Source organism: Penicillium hordei (assembly GCF_028827395.1).
Source record: "Penicillium hordei strain IBT 12815 chromosome Unknown utg000001l_segment0_segment0, whole genome shotgun sequence".
Classification (NCBI taxonomy): domain Eukaryota; kingdom Fungi; phylum Ascomycota; class Eurotiomycetes; order Eurotiales; family Aspergillaceae; genus Penicillium; species Penicillium hordei.
In genome coordinates, this window is record NW_026623142.1 from 6,556,749 (window position 1) to 6,578,011 (window position 21,263).

A 21,263-nucleotide genomic window follows, 5' to 3' on the forward strand; every position below is an offset into this window, starting at 1 on the left:
TATGTCGAATGCAACATGTTATGCGCCACAGTTCCAGCCTCGGAAGATTATCCAGTGGGGTCCACTGTGGCAGAAAAAGTTCCCCGATGGTCTTCGACTCAAACCTACCTCTCTATTCTTCTACTTTTGGACTTGAAAAGGCGATTCTATTTTAGAAGCATTTATCGTTTGCTCCATTTCATTGCTCTTAAAATCTCAAAATCACATACCAAATACGTAACAACCACCTCTTCACCCCGCCAACCCCGCCATGTCGTCCAAGTCGCAATTGACCTATAGCGCCCGCGCTCAATCGCACCCCAATCCTCTTGCGCGCAAGCTTTTCCAAGTTGCCGAAGAAAAGAAGAGCAATGTCACCGTCTCCGCTGACGTGACCACGACAAAGGAGCTCCTGGACCTCGCCGACCGTAAGTGAACCCAGCCCACCCCTCCAACGAAACAGCCCACTAACCCATGTACAGGCCTTGGCCCCTACATCGCCGTGATCAAAACCCACATCGACATCCTCTCCGACTTCAGCCAAGAAACAATCGACGGCCTGAACGCCCTAGCCCAAAAGCACAACTTCCTCATCTTCGAAGACCGCAAATTCATCGACATCGGCAACACAGTCCAGAAACAGTACCACAACGGCACTCTCCGCATCTCGGAATGGGCCCACATAATCAACTGCTCCGTCCTTCCCGGCGAGGGTATCGTCGAGGCCCTTGCGCAAACCGCCCAGGCCACTGACTTCCCTTACGGCTCCGAGCGCGGCCTCCTCATCCTCGCCGAGATGACCTCCAAGGGATCCCTCGCAACAGGCTCCTACACCTCCGCATCCGTTGACATCGCGCGCAAGTACCCCAGCTTTGTTCTGGGATTCGTTTCCACCCGCTCGCTGGGCGAGGTCGAGTCTACCGAGGCCCCCGCCCAAGACGAGGACTTCGTCGTCTTCACCACTGGCGTCAATCTCTCGTCTAAGGGTGATAAGCTCGGTCAGCAGTACCAGACGCCGCAGTCGGCTATTGGCCGCGGTGCCGACTTCATTATCTCTGGTCGTGGTATCTATGCCGCTGCGGACCCTGTTGAGGCTGCTAAGCAGTACCAGCAGCAGGGATGGGAGGCGTATTTGGCCCGTGTGGGTGCGCAATAGAGCATGCAGTACACGGTCTACTGTAGTTACATGAATGGTGATGCATAATGAAAATATATACATTTGATGGCGTGATATATAACGTTTTTGCAGCCTGGTTGTCTCTCATATCAGCGTTGTTCACGGGTCTTTCCAGTGTTATGTAAGGGATTTCCTGCATGTACACACGATGCAAGGGCAAGGTTAAGTCCGACATGCAAATGCTTAACAGTATGTAACAATGCGGCCGATAATGGCACTAGCCTTGCATACAAGACGAGTCACAGAAACTCCGATTGGGGCGTTGGTTTTCGACGCTAGTGCTGCAAGATCATGATCGTAGCTTTCTGGGTCTGCGCGCAGACCATTTTGAAGAGACAGGTTGTCTGAATGATAATTCACGCACCAGAGCATGTCGTCAATGACAAAGTGGCGGCCTATCATGTGGTCTATGTGTCGGTCGAGGATAAAGTGGGCCTATAGTGTGCAGCGGCATTCTTCTACTTCTAATGAGAAGAACCGTATAGTCGCTGGTATATTCGGTTTAGGATCATACCGCCTGTTGAATCCATTTAAGCATGCTAGAGAGTATGCCTACGCTAGTAACACGACCGCCTTGGTGATCGCGCCCGAATGATAGAGCGAAAAGACATATCATATAGCTGCCTACAAATCCCGCAAAACATTCTCCTACGATTGCGTTAGTTCGTGAAAAATAGGACTCTATATCTTGACTACCCGCTTATAGAGAATGGGACTCTACGTAAGTGAGTTAACGGCAGTTTGCAGAAAGAGATCTGCTCGAGAGGAGGCCATCGTATCACGACTAGTCCTTACAGCAGTAGCCAAGATGGCCCATTCTAACGGCGACAGGACTGGGCCCAACGATCCCAACGATTTATAATAGTTCCCCTATGGACGTATGGTAAGAGATGATGTGAACGATCGAAGAACTCATTTATTAGTTGGATGGTTTGCTTAGGGGATAGCAGTGGGATCGTTGACGACGGTCAAGAGGAACCGGCCAGCGTCAAACCATCTAGAGATTATTCGCCGTAGCCCAATACCCTATGATTAGTATCCGAGGAAAGCAGGACCAACTCCGGTAGGAAATCAAAAAGATGTAATAGGTATGGTTTGATTAAAGGCGGCAAGTTCCATCTCCAGAGCGCTGTTGGAGGTAGGAACCCCGTCATCCAATGGGGTCAGGGAGCCTGAAGCATAAACACATTCCATCTTCCAGCGACTGCATGCCGAACATGCGGGCTGGTTGCCCTATATCGCCAGAGTAAGCCTTGGCGCCAGGATTCTGCTGGTGGGGTAAATGGTATGGGGCTTGCATCGCAACGCTTCTTTCATCGACGACATACCTTGATGTAGGGTAATTGTTTAGCTCCAACTTTGGGGGAGGCAGATAGGGTATGAAAACATACTAAACGCGCCTGTTTCCGTGGCTTGGTTAGTTGATCGTGGTCTGTGGTGGGCTCCGACGCGGGGTGGGCATACGGACGTGAGACCATCGCGGCTGCTGAAAGAATAGATATCACCAATGAAATAGGTGTTTCTAGTGGGATTGAATACAGCAGAGATACATAGTATATAGGTAGGGACTAGAACATCAAGCGTAGTTGACTGTCAATGGTAGAATGTACTTTGTACATTGGTTGGGGAAAGATTCCATTACCTTTAATGAAGCCTCCACATCTCCGCACCCAATAACAGAGATTACGTATATACCCGTGCCAAGTAGATATACAACGGTTACATAGTACCACGAGTATGTTCCTAGCACCTACTGGAAGGGGGATGGCTTATGCTCCTTTTGGTTATAAAGATAAACTGCCGATCATTCCCCTCATCCCCCCTCCCCTGAACGCCCAATGAGACACATCAGAAACCACCAACTCCAGATAAAACAGCTTCTTATCGTATAGAGACCCACAACTTACTTGCCGAGCTGCATGTGTTGCGTTGGTTGATAGGAGGAAGTGTCCAAGAGATTCTCACGAGATAACCATGCAATGCAGCTAAGCCGGCTTTGTTTGGAGGTACAGGGTATCGGATACAGTAACCTACTTGGTCTTAAGTAAGATCGTCCTATGTAACTAGCTATCGGAAGTGCGGAGTTCTCGACCTTACTCTTTTTACGTTATTTAGCTGTGTCCGCCCGGCTGTGGTTTTCCTTTGATCTTTTTTATGCATTGCCTTGGTATTGCTTATAGTCGCACCACCGCTAACTTGGCGAGAGCTTAGTTTTGTCCTGTGTGACCTTGTCAGATATTAATTCCTCCACTGCCCACTCCTTTTACGTTCTACCTTATAAAACCGACACTATGGCCTCAGAGGAAAAAGCCATTGGCATTTCCTCTAGCGTGGACGCCGGTATCGACGCGGGCAAAATAAAACATGTTGACTCTACGATTGAGAAGCATGCACATGATGCCGATGAGGCTCTGAAGGCCATGGGTGATCTTCAGGGTGAAACCATTGAGTTAGACGAGGCCACGAATCGCCGCTTGTTAAGTATTATTGATTGGCATATGATGCCGATCATGTGCTTTATCTATGGCATGAACTATCTGGATAGTATGTATACCTTTCCTCAATCTTGTCCCTAAACGGAGCAAGTCAAGAGCGAGCTTGGTGTTATGCTTTGTTCTGTTGGCTGTTTAGTCCACTCGAGTGTTAATCCGAGCCCCGATGTATAGAAACCACCCTCTCCTACGCCAGTGTTATGGGCCTTAAAAAGGATCTGAATCTCGAGGGAGACCAGTATCAGTGGCTCGGGAGTTTGTTCTACTTCGGTATGTTACATCTCTACTTTTCTCTTAAATTGATTCTTCTCCGGGGACATTATACCTAATAGTTCTTCTGCATAGGGTACCTGGCCTGGGAATACCCGACCAACCGCCTCCTCCAGCGCCTCCCACTAGCAAAATACTCTGCAGCCTGCATCTTGATCTGGGGATTGATCCTCAGCTGTTTCGCCGCTGTCAATAACTACTCCGGTGCTATCGCTATCCGCTTTATGCTCGGTGTATTCGAAGCCGCTGTGACACCGGGCTTTGCACTATTAACTTCCCAAGTACAAAACTCATGACTATAAACAAGATACAATGGATCGAGCTAATGCCCAATCAGTGGTACACAAAACAAGAACAAGGCAGCCGCGTCAACATCTGGTTCAGCTTCAACGGCGTGGGCCAGATGTTTGGCGGAGTAGTGGCGTACGGCATCGCCGTCGGCACCGAGAAACACGGGTCCTCCATCGAGCCATGGAAGATAGTCTTCCTCGTCACTGGCCTCCTCACCATCTGCCTGGGACTGGTATTCCTTTGGATTGTGCCAGACAGCCAACTCAATGCGCGCTGGTTAAATGAGGAAGATCGCATCTTGGCTGTTGCGCGTGTGCGGGTCAACCAGCAAGGCATTGGAAATAAGCATTTCAAGCTCTATCAGGTCAAGGAGGCGCTTTTGGATCCGATGACCTGGGCTTTCTTCTTTTATGCCTTGATTGCCGATATTCCGAATGGGGGCATTTCCAATTTCTTTAGTCAGTTGGTATGTTGACGGTAGCCTGTAAATACTTGAAAGTTCCAAGCATGCTGACCAGTCTACCACAGATTACAAGTTTCGGATACAATGCGAAAGAGAGTCTGATCCTGGGTGTCCCCGGCGGCGCAGTGGAAATCGTTGCACTGTTACTTAACGGCTATGTCGGACATATCACCGGACAACGCATCCTTGCTAGTTTGGGTGGGCTGGTCGCTGCAATCATAGGAATGCTGCTTATTGTCGCTCTGCCGTTATCGAACAATGTCGGTCGTTTGATTGGCTATTACCTCACACAAGCCAGTCCGACACCTTTCGTGGCATTGTTGTCGCTGATTTCTTCGAATGTTGCGGGATATACTAAGAAGACGACTGTGGCGGCTTTGTATTTGATTGGATATTGTGCTGGAAATATTATCGGTGAGTCGAGAGAAAAGAAAGAGATAAGGGGTAAAAGAAATATGGAGACGCTAACACAACTTCCAGGCCCACAAACCTTCCGTCCACAGGATGCCCCCCGCTATGTCCCCGCCGAGGTGACCGTGATCGTCTGCTGGGGAGTGTGTTTGTTCCTGCTGGTCGGGGTCTGGATGTGGTATCGCCGCGAGAACAAGAAGAAGATTCTTTTCACTGCTCGGCCGGAGTATGTGAGACTAGAGAATCAAGAGTGAGTCATTTCTGATGTCGACATTGATTAGCTATTTTGCTAATTTTTACTAATTTTTGCAGGTTCCTTGATTTGACCGATCGGGAGAACCCTGAGTTCCTTTATTCTCTTTAAAGTTGAATAGTATGGACAAATACATTCGAAGTGTTCTGTTCTATTTCTGCGATATAACTCCGTACTTTGTAGATCGTTGAGACTAGAGCTTGGCGTCCCAACACACACAGGATGCAATGTCTATCATAGGTTAGCGTACACCCTAGTTTAGGGTATGTACTTAGTTTACTAAGGTTAACCCAGTTAGTCTGGCCTCTTAACTTATTTATCGAATTCTTGGATCGTCCAAACAGAGTTTCTACATTGACAATGTGACCATGTGAATGATTTGGTTGTAGCCTTATCTTTATTATTAGTATCATTGCACCAGAAATTACCATAGCATATTTACCCCATATATATGTTGTATGTTGTACTCTATTACACTAAAGCCCCTGCATTTGTAACTGCAAGTAACTGCAGGGTACGCGCCTTCATAGGACGATCATGGCTAGACACTCTAGACGCCCCCCCACTCTGCTAAAATAAATGAGGAGCGGTGTGCTCATATCCAAAATAATAAAAGGGAAAGAGATTTGCTTGAGGTTCTACTATTTTATTTTATTTTTCGTTTCATACCTATCTTCAAAGATGGAGTTGACCTCTCGTTTTAATACATTTTAGCCCTAATCTTATCTTACATGAACTGCGCTCCCTTGATATACATCTGATCAGGGCACCTGCCTGTCCTGCCTGTCCTACCTGTCCTGCCCGTCCACGGGTATTGGCCTATGATCAAAGTTACCCGCTGACGGGAAATGGCTACGGTCACATGTTTGGCCCTGAAGCCATCTTTGGCGATTTCCAAGTGCGAGCCCACTATTACAGAGCTCCAGGGATGCGAATCACCTATATCCCCTATATCCCCATCTGAGATGGCACCTAAGGTGAAAAGGATCAACCCACCGGGAAAAGAGCCTGGCCGTCGAGAATCACAAACATCGACATCTACTTCGATCAGTCACTCTCGCTCGGCATCCCGCAGCACCGTGCGATCGCGACCAAACAGCCGTCGCAGTTCTGTCCACTCGCCGCGCCGGGCTGTGCCCAACGCCGCTATCGTGCCTGTCACATCACCTCGCAGTTCCATGCAGGACAAGCGCGAGTCACTATTAGCTCTACACCGGGAGTCATGCCGTCTGTTCCAAGGCGATGGATCAAACAGATCCTCAACCGAGACAAGACCTTCTCTACACCGGACAGCATCAGCTACATATAGATCTCAGCGAGATAGGCATATATCAACAGAGAAAGGCAGCTCGGCACCCTCTTCACCAATCGCACCTTCATATTCCAGCTTCCGCTTTGAGCCAGAGTCTACTTCACCGGCCGCGCCGAGTGCGCCACACTTCGCCACATCAAGAAATCGATCAAACACCTTGCCCACCAACCACCACCACAGCCCCTCGTCCTCGTCCATCCATGTCCCGGCGACAGTAATGGAGTGGACCTCACCCGATACCCGGCGACGTGAGTACGAGAAGATCGACCGGGCAAGCAGTGGTGTCCGGGGTCTCTGGCGCCGCGTCGCACCTCGCTGCTTTCAGCCCCGCGAGACTCGCACCCCGTTCTTCGAGGAAGGCAAGACTGAGCGAGAAGGCAGCGTGCGTCGGTTCCGCATGGATATCCCCGAAGATGAAGAGCCAGAACCGGATTCTCATCAAGGAAAGTCGCAGACCCATCTCTTGGATTTCCTGGGCAAGACACCGACCTCAAACTCGAATTCAAATAAAGATTCCCCTGATGGCGCTCGAAAACATTGGACGTGTCTCCGTTCGAAGTCTTCTCTTTCCTAATACCATACCTAAATTCTGGATTCCGATTTGGATTCTCCAACATTTATCACTATCACCTTGTCACACAGAGCATAGCACAGGTGCTGCTCTCAAAACCACACTGCCCCCACTACTATTTCCTATGATACCATGATCCCCGAGTGATGATCTGCATTTGCATCCAGTGGTTCCTATCCCGCCGTCCAACATGTCCCTTGTCCGGGGGAAGCTCACTCTCTGGCCTATTCTTATCTCCAGTCCATTTTGCATTCGTTGCATTCCTGTCGTTTTTTGACTGAGATACCCTTATTGTTATTGGAACGCTGTACATAGCCCCATATGGTACATTTATAACGGATAATATCTGGCATCTGAACCCTTCCTTTTTCTGTTATACCTCTTGCCTCTTTTCGATCACTGAGTAAAATCTTGCACGACCTGAGTACCCTGACTTGATCACTGATCATGATATTTGGAAATCTTGGAACAAAATTCTTTGCTAAGCATCGCCTGATCATCACCTGAGCACCCCGATCCATTCACTGATTATCATATCTGAGGGCCCTGATTTGCTCACTAGACATGAACTAAGTTTCCACGGGCATACAGGGAGTGTTCTCAATGGGCTACAAGCAAGAGGAAACGTAACTTCCGCAAACAAGATTCAGATTTAGAGTTGCTTTCTTAGGAGAATATAAAACTAAATGAAGTTCATCTTGGGCGGCGTAAACCAATCAACAACATGCGTTGTGATCCAATAGCCAAATTTTGTATCTGGATCAACATCATGAGACTCGATGTCGCGCTATACCCGAGATTCGCCGTCCCGTGTGTCCCAGTTGCTTCTTTAAACATCGCACGGGTTTCTTTTGCCCGGTCCAGTTAGAGCTAGAATGCTGCGGCACAAGGAACGATCGTGAAGGCGCACCTTAGTCGAGTAAGGCACTGCGAAAGCGGTGTAGAGAGAGCCACTATATAACCTTTCACGTTAAATCAGTTCTGGCAGCTCCGGGGAATAGAAGCTGAGCTTCTCCAGTAGACAATGCAGTGAGCACTTGGAGGTATATAGCAGTTTACTATCTACGTTTCTAGAGAACATAGGTAGTATTCATATCCACATTGAGTTATCCAGAGAACCTTGGACATGAGATATAATTTCATGAAACATCAATACGCCAAACCTAAACAGGCCACAATGCACAAGCGCCGGGTATATCAGAACAAAAACCCAAAATGCTTTTTTTAACAGAGTCGATCACAGAAGATCAAAGTCATCCAGCTTCTCACGGTAACGCAAGATGTTGCGCTTGATCTTACTGGAATCAACCCAGGTGACGAAGTCCTCCATGTTGCGGGTAACCAAGAAAGCAGGATCATTGACAACCTCCGTACCAACACGGACATGGCCCTGCTCAATGAAAGTAGTAGCCTAGCAAAAAAAAAAAATAAAGTCAGCGTTCCATTACATACACTTAACCCCGAACCGGGTCTCCGCTCCGCAACTTACAGCCTTAATAGTCTCAACCATGCCAGAGCGCACCATGAAGACAGCCAATCGGCGACGGCACAGCGCAGAAACTGTGACCTCGCGCTCGACCCTAGACAGACCGGCGCCCTGCTCGCGGGACTGCTTTAGGATACCCATGCGCCACAGCTTCTCCAGCAGCTCGGATTCGAGCTTCTTGCGCAGCGGGTCCGCATCCGGGTCCAGTTGGGAGAGCTTGTGCGCGAGCTGGCGAAGAGAACCGCAGAGCGCATTGTACTTGCGGTAGTCCATGGGGTCTTGGAGGAGGTATCTTTGGCGGATTTCATGTTCGCGGTGGTTGCCGTCCGACTTGTAGTTGTGGAAGTCGACCTTCCGGAGAAGCCTGCAGGAGGATTATTGTTAGCAAGTGGTCGTTGTGGTATCGTGAAGCTTTGAAGGTATTGGATGGGATCCGGTTGAGATTTCTGCGGACGGGTTTATAGGTGCGGACGTACTTCTTCTCGTGGTGCTTGAGTTCACGGACCATTGTAGCGGTTGTTTCGGCTGGGTGAGATTAAACCGAAAAAAAAAGATCGTGAGTGACTGAGCAGAGCGAGGACGTTGCTTCTCGAGAAGACTCGCTGCGATAACAAAAAAATCAAGGCGGTCGATTTCTGCTGGGTATTTCTCGCACACCGCCCGCATTTCCCCAACCGTCAACATCTCCCCACGGCTCCTTCTTATCTACATTGGTTGATCTGAATTAGGAAAATGGAGAATACAGCTGATACGCCAAGTAAAATGTCAGGTCGCCCTCGGGTGGACATCGACCCGTACAAAGCCGAAATCATTGGCCTGTTCGAAAAGAAAATGAAGAGTGACGACATTTGCAAGCACCTGAAGAGGCAGCATGACATTCAGATCTCGGCGCGTACTCTGAGCAAACGCCTACAGGTATGGGGCGTCAAGAAAGTTAAGGAGAACAATTCCTCCAATCCAGCGCTGCACGCCCGCATCAAAAACCTTTTTTTCGACGTGGGTCTGACCGACCAAGAGATCGTCACCGTTCTACACGATGAGGGCTACGATGTCTCCAATCGTACACTCCGCAGACTCCGTCACCAGCTCGGCATCCGCCTCCGCCTTGACTCGCCTACACAACAACAAGCACAGGTTCAGGAGATACTCGACGCTCTGACCGAGGAAATGGACAAGGGGACCATTGAGGGATATGGAAAGGAACTACTACACAACCACTTCCGAAGCAAGGGGTACGTCTTTGCCCGAGATCGTCTCTACAGTGTCTACCGCATGCTGCGCCCGGATACGGTGGAACGCCGCACGAGCGATGTGCCCCGGCGTCCTCCTCCGCCAAAGATCCTAGCCGGCCCTAATCTGACCTGGCACGTGAATGGGTACTCAAAGTTAGCCAATTTCGGGTTCCGCATCCATGCTGAACTCGATGCGTATTCTCGATATGTCCTCTGGATTCATGTTGGCGTGGATGCTTACACGGCCGCGGGCGTTCTCAAAAACCACCTTGAGACTGTTGCTTCTAAAAATCGCCAGCCACGCACTCTTCGATCTGACCTTGAGTCCGAGGTTCCTCTTCTAGCCGATGCTCACTTTGCGCTACGTCGCGTCACTGAACCGGATGTTCATCGTGAGCAATGCTGTGCACCCGGACGAGCCACTGATACCCACCGGATTGAATCCTGGTGGGCCCAGCTTGCTAAATCAGTAGTAACCCTTTACCATGTTAGTCGACTTTCAATATCCACGGTTTCTCCTACATCCAATCACATAATACTGACCTCAGCCAGAACTATTTCCGCGACCTTCACAATGAAGGCCTCTTCTCATCAACAGTAATCCCCGAACAAGTCGCCCTCTTCGCAATCTACATGCCCACTCTTCGCTCCCACATCAAATCCTACGTTCAAACCTGGAACATGCACAACATCCGCAAACAAACAGACCACCCAGAGCGCACCCCCGGAAAACCCTATATGAACTACCACCACCCTCCCAAGGGCGTAGAGAATTTCGGTCTTCCAGCCGATGTCCCGACGCTGCAAGCCATGCAACAAAACCACGTCGACTACGACACAGAGCAATATCTACCGCCAGATACTCTGCATTGGTGTGAGTCGCAACTCCAGCAGCTGGGCTTCGATCCTCGTAAACCGCCTGGTCGGCTTCCTGGCGACCTCCAACCGTTCCGCTCAGTTTACTTGGCCCTGCGCGAGCGAGCGTGGCACCATGAGCGGTCGGGAGCTGAACCAAAGTTGGCGGTTTGTGCGGTTCCCAGTCAGGGCTTACGGGGTTATTTCCCCTCAGGGTCTGGACGGTAGTTGTTCCAAGGTTGATGAACATAACGAATAATGAATGCAAGGTCTAGGGTTTGGATGAGCTAAGTTTTAATGCAAGCACAGCATTTTGCCACTATTAATATGTCGGAATGGATGTTTTTCTCTGTCCAAAGCACGAGTCGGATGAATAAATTCAAAAAATCTCATGTATTAAGTCCTAAATCTTCTTGGATGGAAGGTATGTAGAAAACGTCCGTATGCATTCTGTTAATCACTGAATCTAGTCTCAAAGACGTTGGAAAAAGAGCCTAGAAAAATGCCCCTTGGAAAAAAAACATGCAGGCTAGTCATATCTCGTAACGGGGCGTCAGACGTGAGATCAATAAATCCTGACAATCCAGCACAAAGCAGTCTCAAACAAACCATGAGAAACTCGCTGGAAAGAGATAAAAAAGATCACTTAGGAAGATTAAGAAGAACTGAATCCTCCAGCAACCAAACGACTCCTGCCAACAATCTTCTCACTCAAAGCCTTAACATTCTTTGCTCCCATGATATCAAGCAAAGAAACCTCAGCCTTAAGCTCCTTAACAATCCACGCCCGGAACTCCATAGCAACAAGGGAATCAATCCCCCCAAAGCCAAAGCGCTGAGCATCGAGTTCCGAAGAAGGAATAGCAAGCAGCGAAGCAAGCCTCTCAACAATCCCATCAGACACAACAGCCACAGCATCGTCGGCACCCGAAGCCGCCGACAAAAGCGCAGCAATGCTAATAGTCTTCTGCTGAGATATCTCACTACTCTTCGTCGTTGCCGTGTTCCGGAAGTGCGTGAACATCGAGTAATCCAGGTACGTGGGCAGCGGCACGCCGTTCTGGCGACACATCTCCGCAGTCGGTAGACCGAGGACGAGCTGTGAGCGTGTCGATGTATTACCGCCGTTCTGCCGGTCGCGGATGAGGAAGTCGACTGTTGCGTGGACTTCTTCTTCGCGGAGAAGCTCGAATAATGTTGCTGTGTGCGTGCGCATCGAGCTTCGGTTCTCGGCAACCCAGCCCACGTTAGAAACACTGCCCAGGTTGATGCTGGCGGCCTGCATGCCTTTCGAGACGCGGTATGCGGCCAGTGCGTCTTGGAAAGTGTTGCCTGCAGCGTAGTTTGATTGTCCGCGGTTGCCGAAGATACCTGCAACTGAAGAGAGCATGATGAAAAAGTCCATGTTGTCTGGTAGGACTGTATGCAGGTTCCAGGAGCCTTGGACTTTGGGTTTGATGGCTGCTTGCCAGTCTTCGAAGGAGAGTCCGGCGAAGGCTCCGTCCTAGTAATGTGTTAGTTGGTGTATATCTATCTAGTAAACCAAGATGTGGTGACTTACTCGTAGTACCATGGATCCCTGAATGCATCCTTTGATAGGAGGTAGATTTGAAAAGTCATCTGCTGATAATTGCTGGAGGCTAGAGATATCGGCGATATCGCAAGCGAGGGAATGGACCTTGCATCCCATTTTGTCGAGATCGGCAATCAATTCCACCTTCTCTGGACTGGAAGCCGATGAGCGGGATAGGATAATCAGGCTCGTTGCACCCCGAAACGCCATCCATCGTGCTAAACTGCGCCCCAAGCCGCCATAGCCACCAGCAAGAACATATGAGGCACATGGGTCAAAGTGGCATGGCGAGAGTGGACGTGGAACCACAGGGACCATGTTGGACGGATTAGGCACAATCACAACTTTTGCTGCTTCTCTGCTCTGCGCAGCTCGAATGCCTTCTTTGATCTGAGTGAAGTCTATGACAGTTGTTGTTCGGAGTTGACCGATCTTGCCTTGGGAGTACAATCTCAATGCTTCGATGAGCAGAAGACGAACCAATTTTGGTCGATGCTGAGCCAGCAAAGGAATGTTAACGGTGTGGACACTCACATTGCGAGGCAAAGAGGCCAGCTCGACTGTGGTATCGGCTCGCAGATCTGGATGCGACACATCAATAAATGCCCCAAATGGGGCAAGGCAAGCAATTGACCCCCGGAGTGCCTCACCGCTCAGTGCGTTGAAGACGACGTCAACTCCAGTATTCTGCGTGCGCCGCATGATACCCTTGACGAAGCTCAGATCTCTTCTAGAGAAGATACGGTCTTGAGAAATACCATATTCAGAGACAAGCAAATCACGTTCTTCGACTGTTCCCACGGTAGCATAGATTGTAGCTCCAATCATCCGGGCATATTGAATGGCCGCTTGACTAATATCCGTTGCATTGGTATGGATTAGGATAGTATTTGTCGGTGCCAGATGAGCTATCTCCCCAAGTCCTTGGATTGCTGTTATGTATGCCCCAGCCAACCCGGCGGCAACTTCGAACGAGATCTCATCGGGGATCCTCACGAGCTGCAGTTGATCGACTCGACCATGAGTTCGGATGGTACTGCCCTTTTTTTCGCCCGAGATGTAGATGACCCTGTCACCCAGGGCCGGGCCTTCGACTTTTGATCCGAGCTTGCTCACAACACCAGCAATCTCATTCGCGATGCGGCCGGCGGAAATATCCGAAGAGAGACCAATTGCTCGGATCTCAATCTCGACCTCGATGTCTCTATGCGATCCTTCATTCTGCGCGTCAATGACCCAGTAGTGTTCCCCGGTGTTAACAGCAGCCTCCTGTAACTGAATGGGAGTATCATAATCACCGAGGCGTTGAAGCTGAGGAGCTTGCTGAGAAGACTGCGCAGCAAGGAACTGATCCGCAGCCTCCCACTCGTTCAAACGGCCAATGTGTATAACACCATTCTGCAACATGTACTCGGCGTGGCGATCATTCTCAGGCTTTTCCACGAATTGACGCTTGACAATCTTGCCGACGGCTGTTGCAAGACTCTCTGGCGAAGCGTTCTCCGACTCCGGCTCCGCCTCTGTCAAAATGACGATATTTGAGCCGTCGGTATCTCGCTCCCAGCGCACTGTTCGGAGAAGACCGAGGCTCATACTTGCATGTGGATCTGTGAGGGGATTGCAGGTCACCCACAGTAAATTTTGACACTCGCTGAGCAACTTCTTGAGTCTGCTGTATGCCACTTCGTTCGTATCAAACAGGTAAGGAATCTCCAAGTCAATCAATGAGATGTAAAGTGCATCCTGCAGGATAGAATTTTCCAATTCTTGAGGCTCTTTAACGAGAAAACTCGTGTATCCCAGCTCCGGCAGAATTCCTAGGAGGTTTTCAATGACCTCCCCTTTCAATGTACCGATTGTCAAGATAACTGCGGTATCCGATGAATTCTCCTTGGGTGTTTCGATGGCAGAAGAAACCAGAATACTCTGCCATGTCAAATCTGGATTGTTCGAACTGGGGTACTCGATATCAATGCCCGAGAATCCCGCTTTCAGCAGCAGAGGATTCCACTCAGTGGCCGGGATGTACGGACACCACTGACGACACGGCTCATCGCCCAGCCACCACCCGGGAAGCTGACCAAAAACAAGTGGATACCAGAGGAAATCCTGGCGGATTCCTTCCTGCATGATGAGCTGGCCACCCGGCTTCAATAGAGATCGTAGGTTCTGTAAAGCATTCTGAAGGTTTGCAGTGGCGTGGATGACATTGCCAGCGAATATCAGGTCATATGTCCCCAGATGGAGTCCCTGATCGGCTGGGCTTCGCTCGATATTGAGCGATCGGAAGTTCATGATGTCGGACCATGCTTGGAAACGCTGTTTTGCTTTTTCGAAGAAGCCGGATGAAATGTCCGTGAATGTGTAGCTGGCAATGTTTCCTTTGCTCTTCCCAAGGTCTGGCGAAAGAACAGCCAGAACTTCAGCAGTAAAACTGCCGGTGCCACCGCCGATCTCGAGGATGTTCAGCTCGGAATGCTGATGGCGGAGGAGAGCCAGGTGGCTCTGTAGATGCTGTGGCAGGTTATACAAGTGGAGGCCTTCCTTGTACACCTGTTCCATCACGGTGTCTTGACCGAACATGAGATCCAGCGGATCAGTTTCCTGGCACACAACCTGGACAATGTTGCGACCCATTTGGGCTGTGATGGCACCTTCGGCGCTGTGGGCCTCGATTTCCTTTCCAATGGCTTTCTTGAGAGCCTCATCCTGGAAAGCCTCCTGAAATTCGCTGTAGGACAGATGAATTATTTGATTACACTCGAGAAGCCCTCTCACATGCTCCATCCAGTCAAAAAATCTTCGCATGTGCAAATCGAGTTTCATAGTATCAATGTCCTTGAGCTCGTACAGTGCATCCATGACATAGAGCATCGTTGCAAGCTGAAGACGCTTCACCCAGTAGAGAGCCTCGTCGTCATCGGTAGTATCGAGAGAAGTCAGTGCACAGGCGGATTTAGAGTCGAGGAAATGGAGGTCGGGCTTGTATTCAATCGCGCTGCACAGCTTTCGCCCATTACTTTCAGCAAGACCAGACTCCAGTGGAGTGAGCTCGATACCGTCCATGCGGATACGATGTGTGTTTGTTCCCTCATCCAGCATCTGGATTTGGCCCTCAAATTTACCAGATCCCACCATAGACACGGTTGCATATCCCGTGAATTTGTGGGTTGGGGTTGAATTCAGGTCTGCTGAAACCCAGACATCGCGTATGAAAGTTGGCAACCTGATCTGATCCAGGGTGGACTTGTTGGTAAAGTCGAGGACAGCCGCGATCATCAAATGGATCATGCTATCCATTGTGGCAGGGTGGATGAGATGAGAATGTAGATATTGCTTTGGCATAGACTGTGCAATGGCTGGTACCGTCACTGACCCAACAACCCTACCGAGCCCACACCCACTTGCGCGAACGTCTGTAAGGTTCCGGAACAAAGGACCAAAATTGAGGCCGGATGTCTGGAGGTTGTTGTATGTAGATTTGAAGGCCATGGACTTTGCACATGTCTCATTTGCGCGGAAAAGTTCTGATCCCAAAGCTCGGCTTTCTTCTTCTGCTTCGCGACCATTGTCCACTGGGTCAGAAGTTGTTTCGTGGTCGACGGTGATGTGGCCAGTGCAGTGTTCTGTCCACTCGTCGCTCGATGCATTGTAGGAAGTTATTTGGAATCGGCGCCATGTTCGCGACGACGTCGATAAGTCTTCGACAGTTGCCATTGCCAAGGAGACTTCAATTCCTTCTTTGGTGTCGGGGACAATCAAGGCTCTTCGAATGTTGACTTTTCGTAGTTGGAAACCAGTGATCTTTGCCTCGCCGGCCAACTGCCTCAATGCTTCAATTGCCATGATCAGATAACCGACACCAGGGTAGACGTAGTTGCCAGTGACCTAAGCCATGTTAGTGGATGAAGTTATTTTGTAGGCAAGTTTAGATTTACCATATGATCCCTCAACCAGGGGTTCTCGTTCAATCGGACAAAATGTCTCCATCTGGGAGCAGTAGGATTCCAATCCGTGATTGGTGCGCCAAAGAGGTCATGACGAGGGAACTTTCGAGTTCGAAGATTCTTGCTCAGTCGACTCTCAAACAGAATCCTCTCGGTATGCTTGAAGCTGTAGGGTGGCAGGTCCACCAGCAGTCTGGGTTTCCTTTTTGCCTTAGAGCGAGGAGCTTGGTTCACAGCGTGGAAGTCTAGTTCACATCCACTTGAAGCTAGGAATCCGACCGTAGTTAGTAGAGTATTGAGGCTGTGATCTGTCCGTTTAAGAACGGCCAGGTACTTGAATTCCAACCTGGGGCTCTTCAAGGCCAGTGTCTCTTTGATGGCACTCTGCAGGGTTGAGTGAGGCCCTATTTCTACAATAAGGCACAAAGAATCCGTTGAATCGGTGGAGCCATGGCTGGAAATTGGTCTTGAGGTCATTGCAACCAAACCGCTTGTGAAAAGAACAGGAGAAACCATATTATCCACCCAGTATTGAGCGGGCAGATGTTCCTCTTTGACTTTCTGTCCTGTGACAGTGGAAAACATATGCACTTGGTGTGGAGCTGGGAGTCGCCTTCCATAAGGAAGCGTTCCCATCAGACGAAGGTAATCCTGAGCAATCGCATGCATGTGGGCCGAGTGATAAGCATTCTTGACGTTCAACTTTCGAGCAAAGATATTATCGGCATCGAGAAGATTCTTGAGGCAATCAATCATAGCATCATCTCCAGACACAGTGTTGTTCTTGGGACTGTTGCAGCAGGCAATGATAAGCTCCCCGGTGTTGTCCTTCTTCACAGAGTCCAGATAGGGCTGCAGTTGCGATACGTCCAGACCCACGGCCATCATCGCTCCATTTGCAGAAAGCTGCTTGGATGATACGTACCCACGGTAGTATGCAACTTTCCAGGCACCTTCGCGCGACAGTTTGCCGGAGCAATAAGCGGCAGCGATCTCACCGGACGAGTGACCCGTTACATGTTTTGGGAAGATTTCCCAACTGGCCAAGAGATCCACAAGGGCTATTTGCAAAACTGTACACAATGGATGAGCGATCTCGGGCAAGCTGACTCGGGGTGTCTGTCTTTCGGTTAAGAGTTCGTCTATCATATGTTAGTAGAGCACACTTGGACAACACGGGCAAATCAAATTATTACCAAGTAGCGACCACGGACTACCAAGCCGCCGGATATAATCCGATGCTTCCTCCACAGACTCTTGGAAAACGGGGTAGACCATGAGCTCTCGGCCCATGGCCTGGTATTGAGCTCCCTGGCCAGTGAAAACAAATTCAACCTCTGGCACTCTAGCAGTTCTGGTTGGCTTGGCAAAATTTGATTCCGACAGATTCCATGCGAGTTCTTTGACCGAGGACGCCATGACAAAACTCTTCCAGGGGAACTGGGATCGTTTCTTCGACAGTGTGAAGGAGAGATCATCAAGGAGATGGTCATGGGGAACCGACTGCGTCGTTCTCCGGTTCAAGTACTTGGTGAATTCAGCTGCGTTCCGCTTGACGCCATCTTCGTCAAAAGCCGATAGCAAGAACACCTTCGGTTTCTCAGCCAAGCTGGTGTATGTGGAGGACGTGAAGATAGGTGATGCACAAAAGCCATCGCTTGTAGGTGTGTCCACAAAGGTGTCTCCAGGCCCAGAGTGATCGCTGTCATCGAATGAATCCGTCACAATATCATTTGATTCATTTCCTAATCGGGACAGGGCCAAGAGTCGGCCCTTGATTTTCTGAGCCGTGGGAACAGTAGACGTGGTATGGTGGGCACCTGTAATACGGCGGTCATTGAGATAGTGGTAAGCGTCATCAAGAATGCAGTGAGCATTTGTGCCACCAATTCCAAATGAGTTGACTGAAACTCTTCGTAACCCTCGCGATGGCCATGGAAGGGCCTCGGTAGGGAATTCAATGTCCCATTCCGCTGCAGGAATGGAAGGATTTGTCTGCTTCATATCAAAGTTTGCCGGTATGATCCCAGTCTCAAGGGTTAGAATAGATTTGATGATGCTTGCCACACCCGAGGCACCTTCCAGATGCCCAACGGAAGACTTGATCGCACCGACATAGAGCGGGGACTCTCGGCGACATTTGAACGCTCTGGCAAGAGCCCCGGCTTCGATTGGGTCACCGGTGCTTGTTCCCGTGCCATGGGCTTCAACAAATCTTGTATGTTCAAGATCCAGGCCGGCTCTCCAGTAAACTTCACGAATCAATTTTTCTTGTGCATCTGCACTGGGAACTGTGATTCCAGGTGTGCGACCATCCTGGTTGACTCCGGTCTCCCGAATAACCGCGCGGATGGTATCTCCGTCTCTAATAGCAGCACTCAAAAGCTTTGCTATAACTGTGCCTACACCTTCACCTCGTGCATAGCCTTCGGCACGGGAGTCGAAGCTGAAAGACAGCCCTTGGGGTCCCAACAGACCATGATGGCTCATTCCGATAGTTTCCACGGGATTTTCAAGAATTCCCACACCGCTGACGACAGCCTTGACGATTATAAGTATATTAGCACAAGAATATCAATGTCAAAACAGATAGCATACCATGTTCGTCTCTCTGGCACGTAAGCTCTGTACAGCGAGGTGTAGCGCCACCAAGCTACTAGAACAAGCCGTATCAATGGTCATGCTAGGTCCTTTGAAGTCAAAGAACCAGCTGACACGGTTGGACAGAATGGCATTGGTGACACCCGTGGGCTTGTATTTTAAAGTGGTTTCTGGGTCTGAATTGAGGATACCCAGGTGGTCATGGTTGAATCCACTGACATAAACCGATGTGTTGGAGCCAACAGTGCTGGTCAATGGAATGCCTGCATTTTCCAGGGCGTGGTAGACATTCTCCAGTACCAGTCGCTGCTGCGGATCCAATGTCAAGAGCTCGTTCTTTGTAATGTTGAAGAAGGAGCCATCGAAGTAGGCGGGGTCTTCTGAGAGGTAGTGACCTCCTTGGACATGAAACTATAGATAGATATAAGTTAGCCGGGTATTTTCCATGATGATTCTGGTTGGCAGGGCTCGGATATTATTTACCGTTCCACCATGCTCAGGGTCTGGATGATAGAAGGCGCCTGAGTTGAAACGTTCTTTTGGTATCGACGACCACGTCGAGCGGGCCAGTAGGAGAAGCTCCCACAGACTCTCAGTGGTCGTTGCTTGTTGCGGAAAGCGAGTGGCTAGGCCAACGATAGCGATTGGTTCCAGGGAATCAGAAGGTATAGCTCTATTGTTGCTGGAGCCGCTTGGCAGAGAGAGGGGACGCATCTTCTAATGCTAAGGAGGAATGGGTCGTTGGTGTGTCAGAGTGACTGGATCTAGAAGAGATGGAAAATAGATGAAGGAGGTATGACGAGGAGGTATCGAAGGGTAAAGATTGAGATGGCTGAAGACAGAGTTTGAATATAAGACAATTGAGGATCGCGATGAGATGAGGATTTTGATAGCAGAGACCACTGCGTACCACCTACCCATATCAACAACGCGGGATCAGATTAGCAAAGGCATATGAGGCTAAGGGAAACGGGATTTGCGCGAAGCAGTCAAAAGCACCACTGGAAACCTAAGATTGGCAGTCTGGCCAGTAGGCACGAGTATATCTACTGATCTTCGCGAGTTTCCTCTTTTGATTGCGTTCATTAAAAAAGTGGATAGTAGGCTTTGTATATTTGGCATGTCTAGGACTTTCAGGGTTGTTGTCCCTGTATGTACTTTGTTTGTACTTTCAACGGTGAGCAGCAAATTTATATAATCCAGAAGCATAACTGACCTACACATGAACATATTTTTAGAAGGTATGATATATCCATGTAATAATCTTCCAAGTAGAGCTCTTGTCACACGAATATATTCCTAGTTGATCAAAAAAACAAGATTTCAAGATATAGGTTTTCAATGCCAATGATGGGTATCTATAGAAATTTCCACATGTAGATGGCTACATTTATAAACACACCAAATACATACCGAACCAACAGATCGGATGCAAGGTCACCAAATCCGAGACGCTGGGTCTGCGGAGAGATGCATTGCCGTTACTAACATGCAGCCTAACGTTTGTCGATCGCTGTCGAATTCGGCCTTCGGTTTTTTTTTTTTTTTTTTGTGTTATAGTGGTAGGATATGCACTGCTGATCGGCTATACTAATACCAGGGTTACATGTATACAAGCTTCCCATTCGTCCGTTTGCCCTAGAAACTTCCATGGGATATTTATTCCAACAACCGTCTGATTTCCCGGTATTTCTACAGATCGGCCCTAGGTTAATATGGGCTTATAAGCAAATGCAGAATCCATTATTAGATCGTAGCCCATTTATCTATTCAAAGCTGTGCAATTAGTTGTGAACAAAATAGCAAAATAGGGATAAGTTGATGAATCTATTTACTTTGACTTCAGCTATAACAACCCTACTAGTCAACATACCATTGAAAATCATAAAATATCAAAGTACCAAACAGTTAAAGCCTAAAACAGTAAATCAAATGTTGATATTCAATCATGAAATCCACCGCAATCCCACACCGCAACCCGCCATAGGCGGTCTATCTGGTTGGATCCCTTCAGCCCCGGGGCGTTACTAGTTAAGGGAAGAGATAACACCCAGCAGCGTGGCCAGAGAACATAGTCTTATGATCCAAGAACTCCACGATTGCAGGTGTGAAAGGAATTCACGTAATTTTCTTTGATGCACTATGTACACTACACGCCCCTGCACGTAAAGAGATGCTACAACATACATGAAACTATCAAACTTTTGAGATATGTCGAGGTGTTTGACCAATTTTTTTCCGGCGGCATGGTCATTAGTGCTTCCATATGCGCACGTTCGCAATTCCTATCGCACTATGGCACTATCGCCCCAGAAGGCAACCAGCAGCCTTCCGGCTTGGATTCCGGATC

At 49.1% G+C, this 21,263-nt stretch overlaps 7 protein-coding genes across 7 annotated transcripts; 4 read left to right on the forward strand and 3 right to left on the reverse strand.

Moving 5' to 3' along the window:
- Positions 1-250: 250 nt before the first annotated feature.
- Positions 251-1,135, forward strand: pyrG (orotidine-5'-phosphate decarboxylase pyrG; the record flags this gene model as incomplete). Its single annotated transcript, XM_056893563.1, has 2 exons — positions 251-407; positions 462-1,135. The coding sequence occupies 2 exons, from the start codon at positions 251-253 to the stop codon at positions 1,133-1,135; spliced, it is 831 nt and encodes a 276-aa protein (XP_056758558.1).
- Positions 1,136-1,339: 204 nt separating this feature from the next.
- On the reverse strand, positions 1,340-2,634 carry N7537_002506 (uncharacterized protein; the record flags this gene model as incomplete). Its single annotated transcript, XM_056893564.1, has 2 exons — positions 1,340-1,591; positions 2,548-2,634. The coding sequence occupies 2 exons, from the start codon at positions 2,632-2,634 to the stop codon at positions 1,340-1,342; spliced, it is 339 nt and encodes a 112-aa protein (XP_056758559.1).
- Positions 2,635-3,447: 813 nt separating this feature from the next.
- Positions 3,448-5,447, forward strand: N7537_002507 (allantoate permease family MFS transporter; the record flags this gene model as incomplete). Its single annotated transcript, XM_056893565.1, has 7 exons — positions 3,448-3,700; positions 3,823-3,918; positions 3,994-4,199; positions 4,256-4,675; positions 4,738-5,086; positions 5,153-5,333; positions 5,396-5,447. 7 exons carry the CDS (start codon positions 3,448-3,450, stop codon positions 5,445-5,447), a joined length of 1,557 nt encoding a protein of 518 aa, XP_056758560.1.
- Positions 5,448-6,184: 737 nt separating this feature from the next.
- On the forward strand, positions 6,185-7,222 carry N7537_002508 (uncharacterized protein; the record flags this gene model as incomplete). Its single annotated transcript, XM_056893566.1, has 1 exon — positions 6,185-7,222. The coding sequence occupies one exon, from the start codon at positions 6,185-6,187 to the stop codon at positions 7,220-7,222; it is 1,038 nt and encodes a 345-aa protein (XP_056758561.1).
- Positions 7,223-8,456: 1,234 nt separating this feature from the next.
- On the reverse strand, positions 8,457-9,213 carry N7537_002509 (snoRNA-binding rRNA-processing protein IMP3; the record flags this gene model as incomplete). The annotated part of the gene is made up of 3 exons (XM_056893567.1): positions 8,457-8,630; positions 8,709-9,069; positions 9,182-9,213. The coding sequence occupies 3 exons, from the start codon at positions 9,211-9,213 to the stop codon at positions 8,457-8,459; spliced, it is 567 nt and encodes a 188-aa protein (XP_056758562.1).
- Positions 9,214-9,467: 254 nt separating this feature from the next.
- N7537_002510 (uncharacterized protein) lies at positions 9,468-11,020 on the forward strand (the record flags this gene model as incomplete). Its single annotated transcript, XM_056893568.1, has 2 exons — positions 9,468-10,424; positions 10,490-11,020. The coding sequence occupies 2 exons, from the start codon at positions 9,468-9,470 to the stop codon at positions 11,018-11,020; spliced, it is 1,488 nt and encodes a 495-aa protein (XP_056758563.1).
- A 427-nt stretch (positions 11,021-11,447) lies between these two features.
- On the reverse strand, positions 11,448-19,627 carry N7537_002511 (type I polyketide synthase; the record flags this gene model as incomplete). Its single annotated transcript, XM_056893569.1, has 6 exons — positions 11,448-12,296; positions 12,354-16,253; positions 16,304-17,454; positions 17,509-18,853; positions 18,911-19,324; positions 19,397-19,627. The coding sequence occupies 6 exons, from the start codon at positions 19,625-19,627 to the stop codon at positions 11,448-11,450; spliced, it is 7,890 nt and encodes a 2,629-aa protein (XP_056758564.1).
- Positions 19,628-21,263: the final 1,636 nt, after the last annotated feature.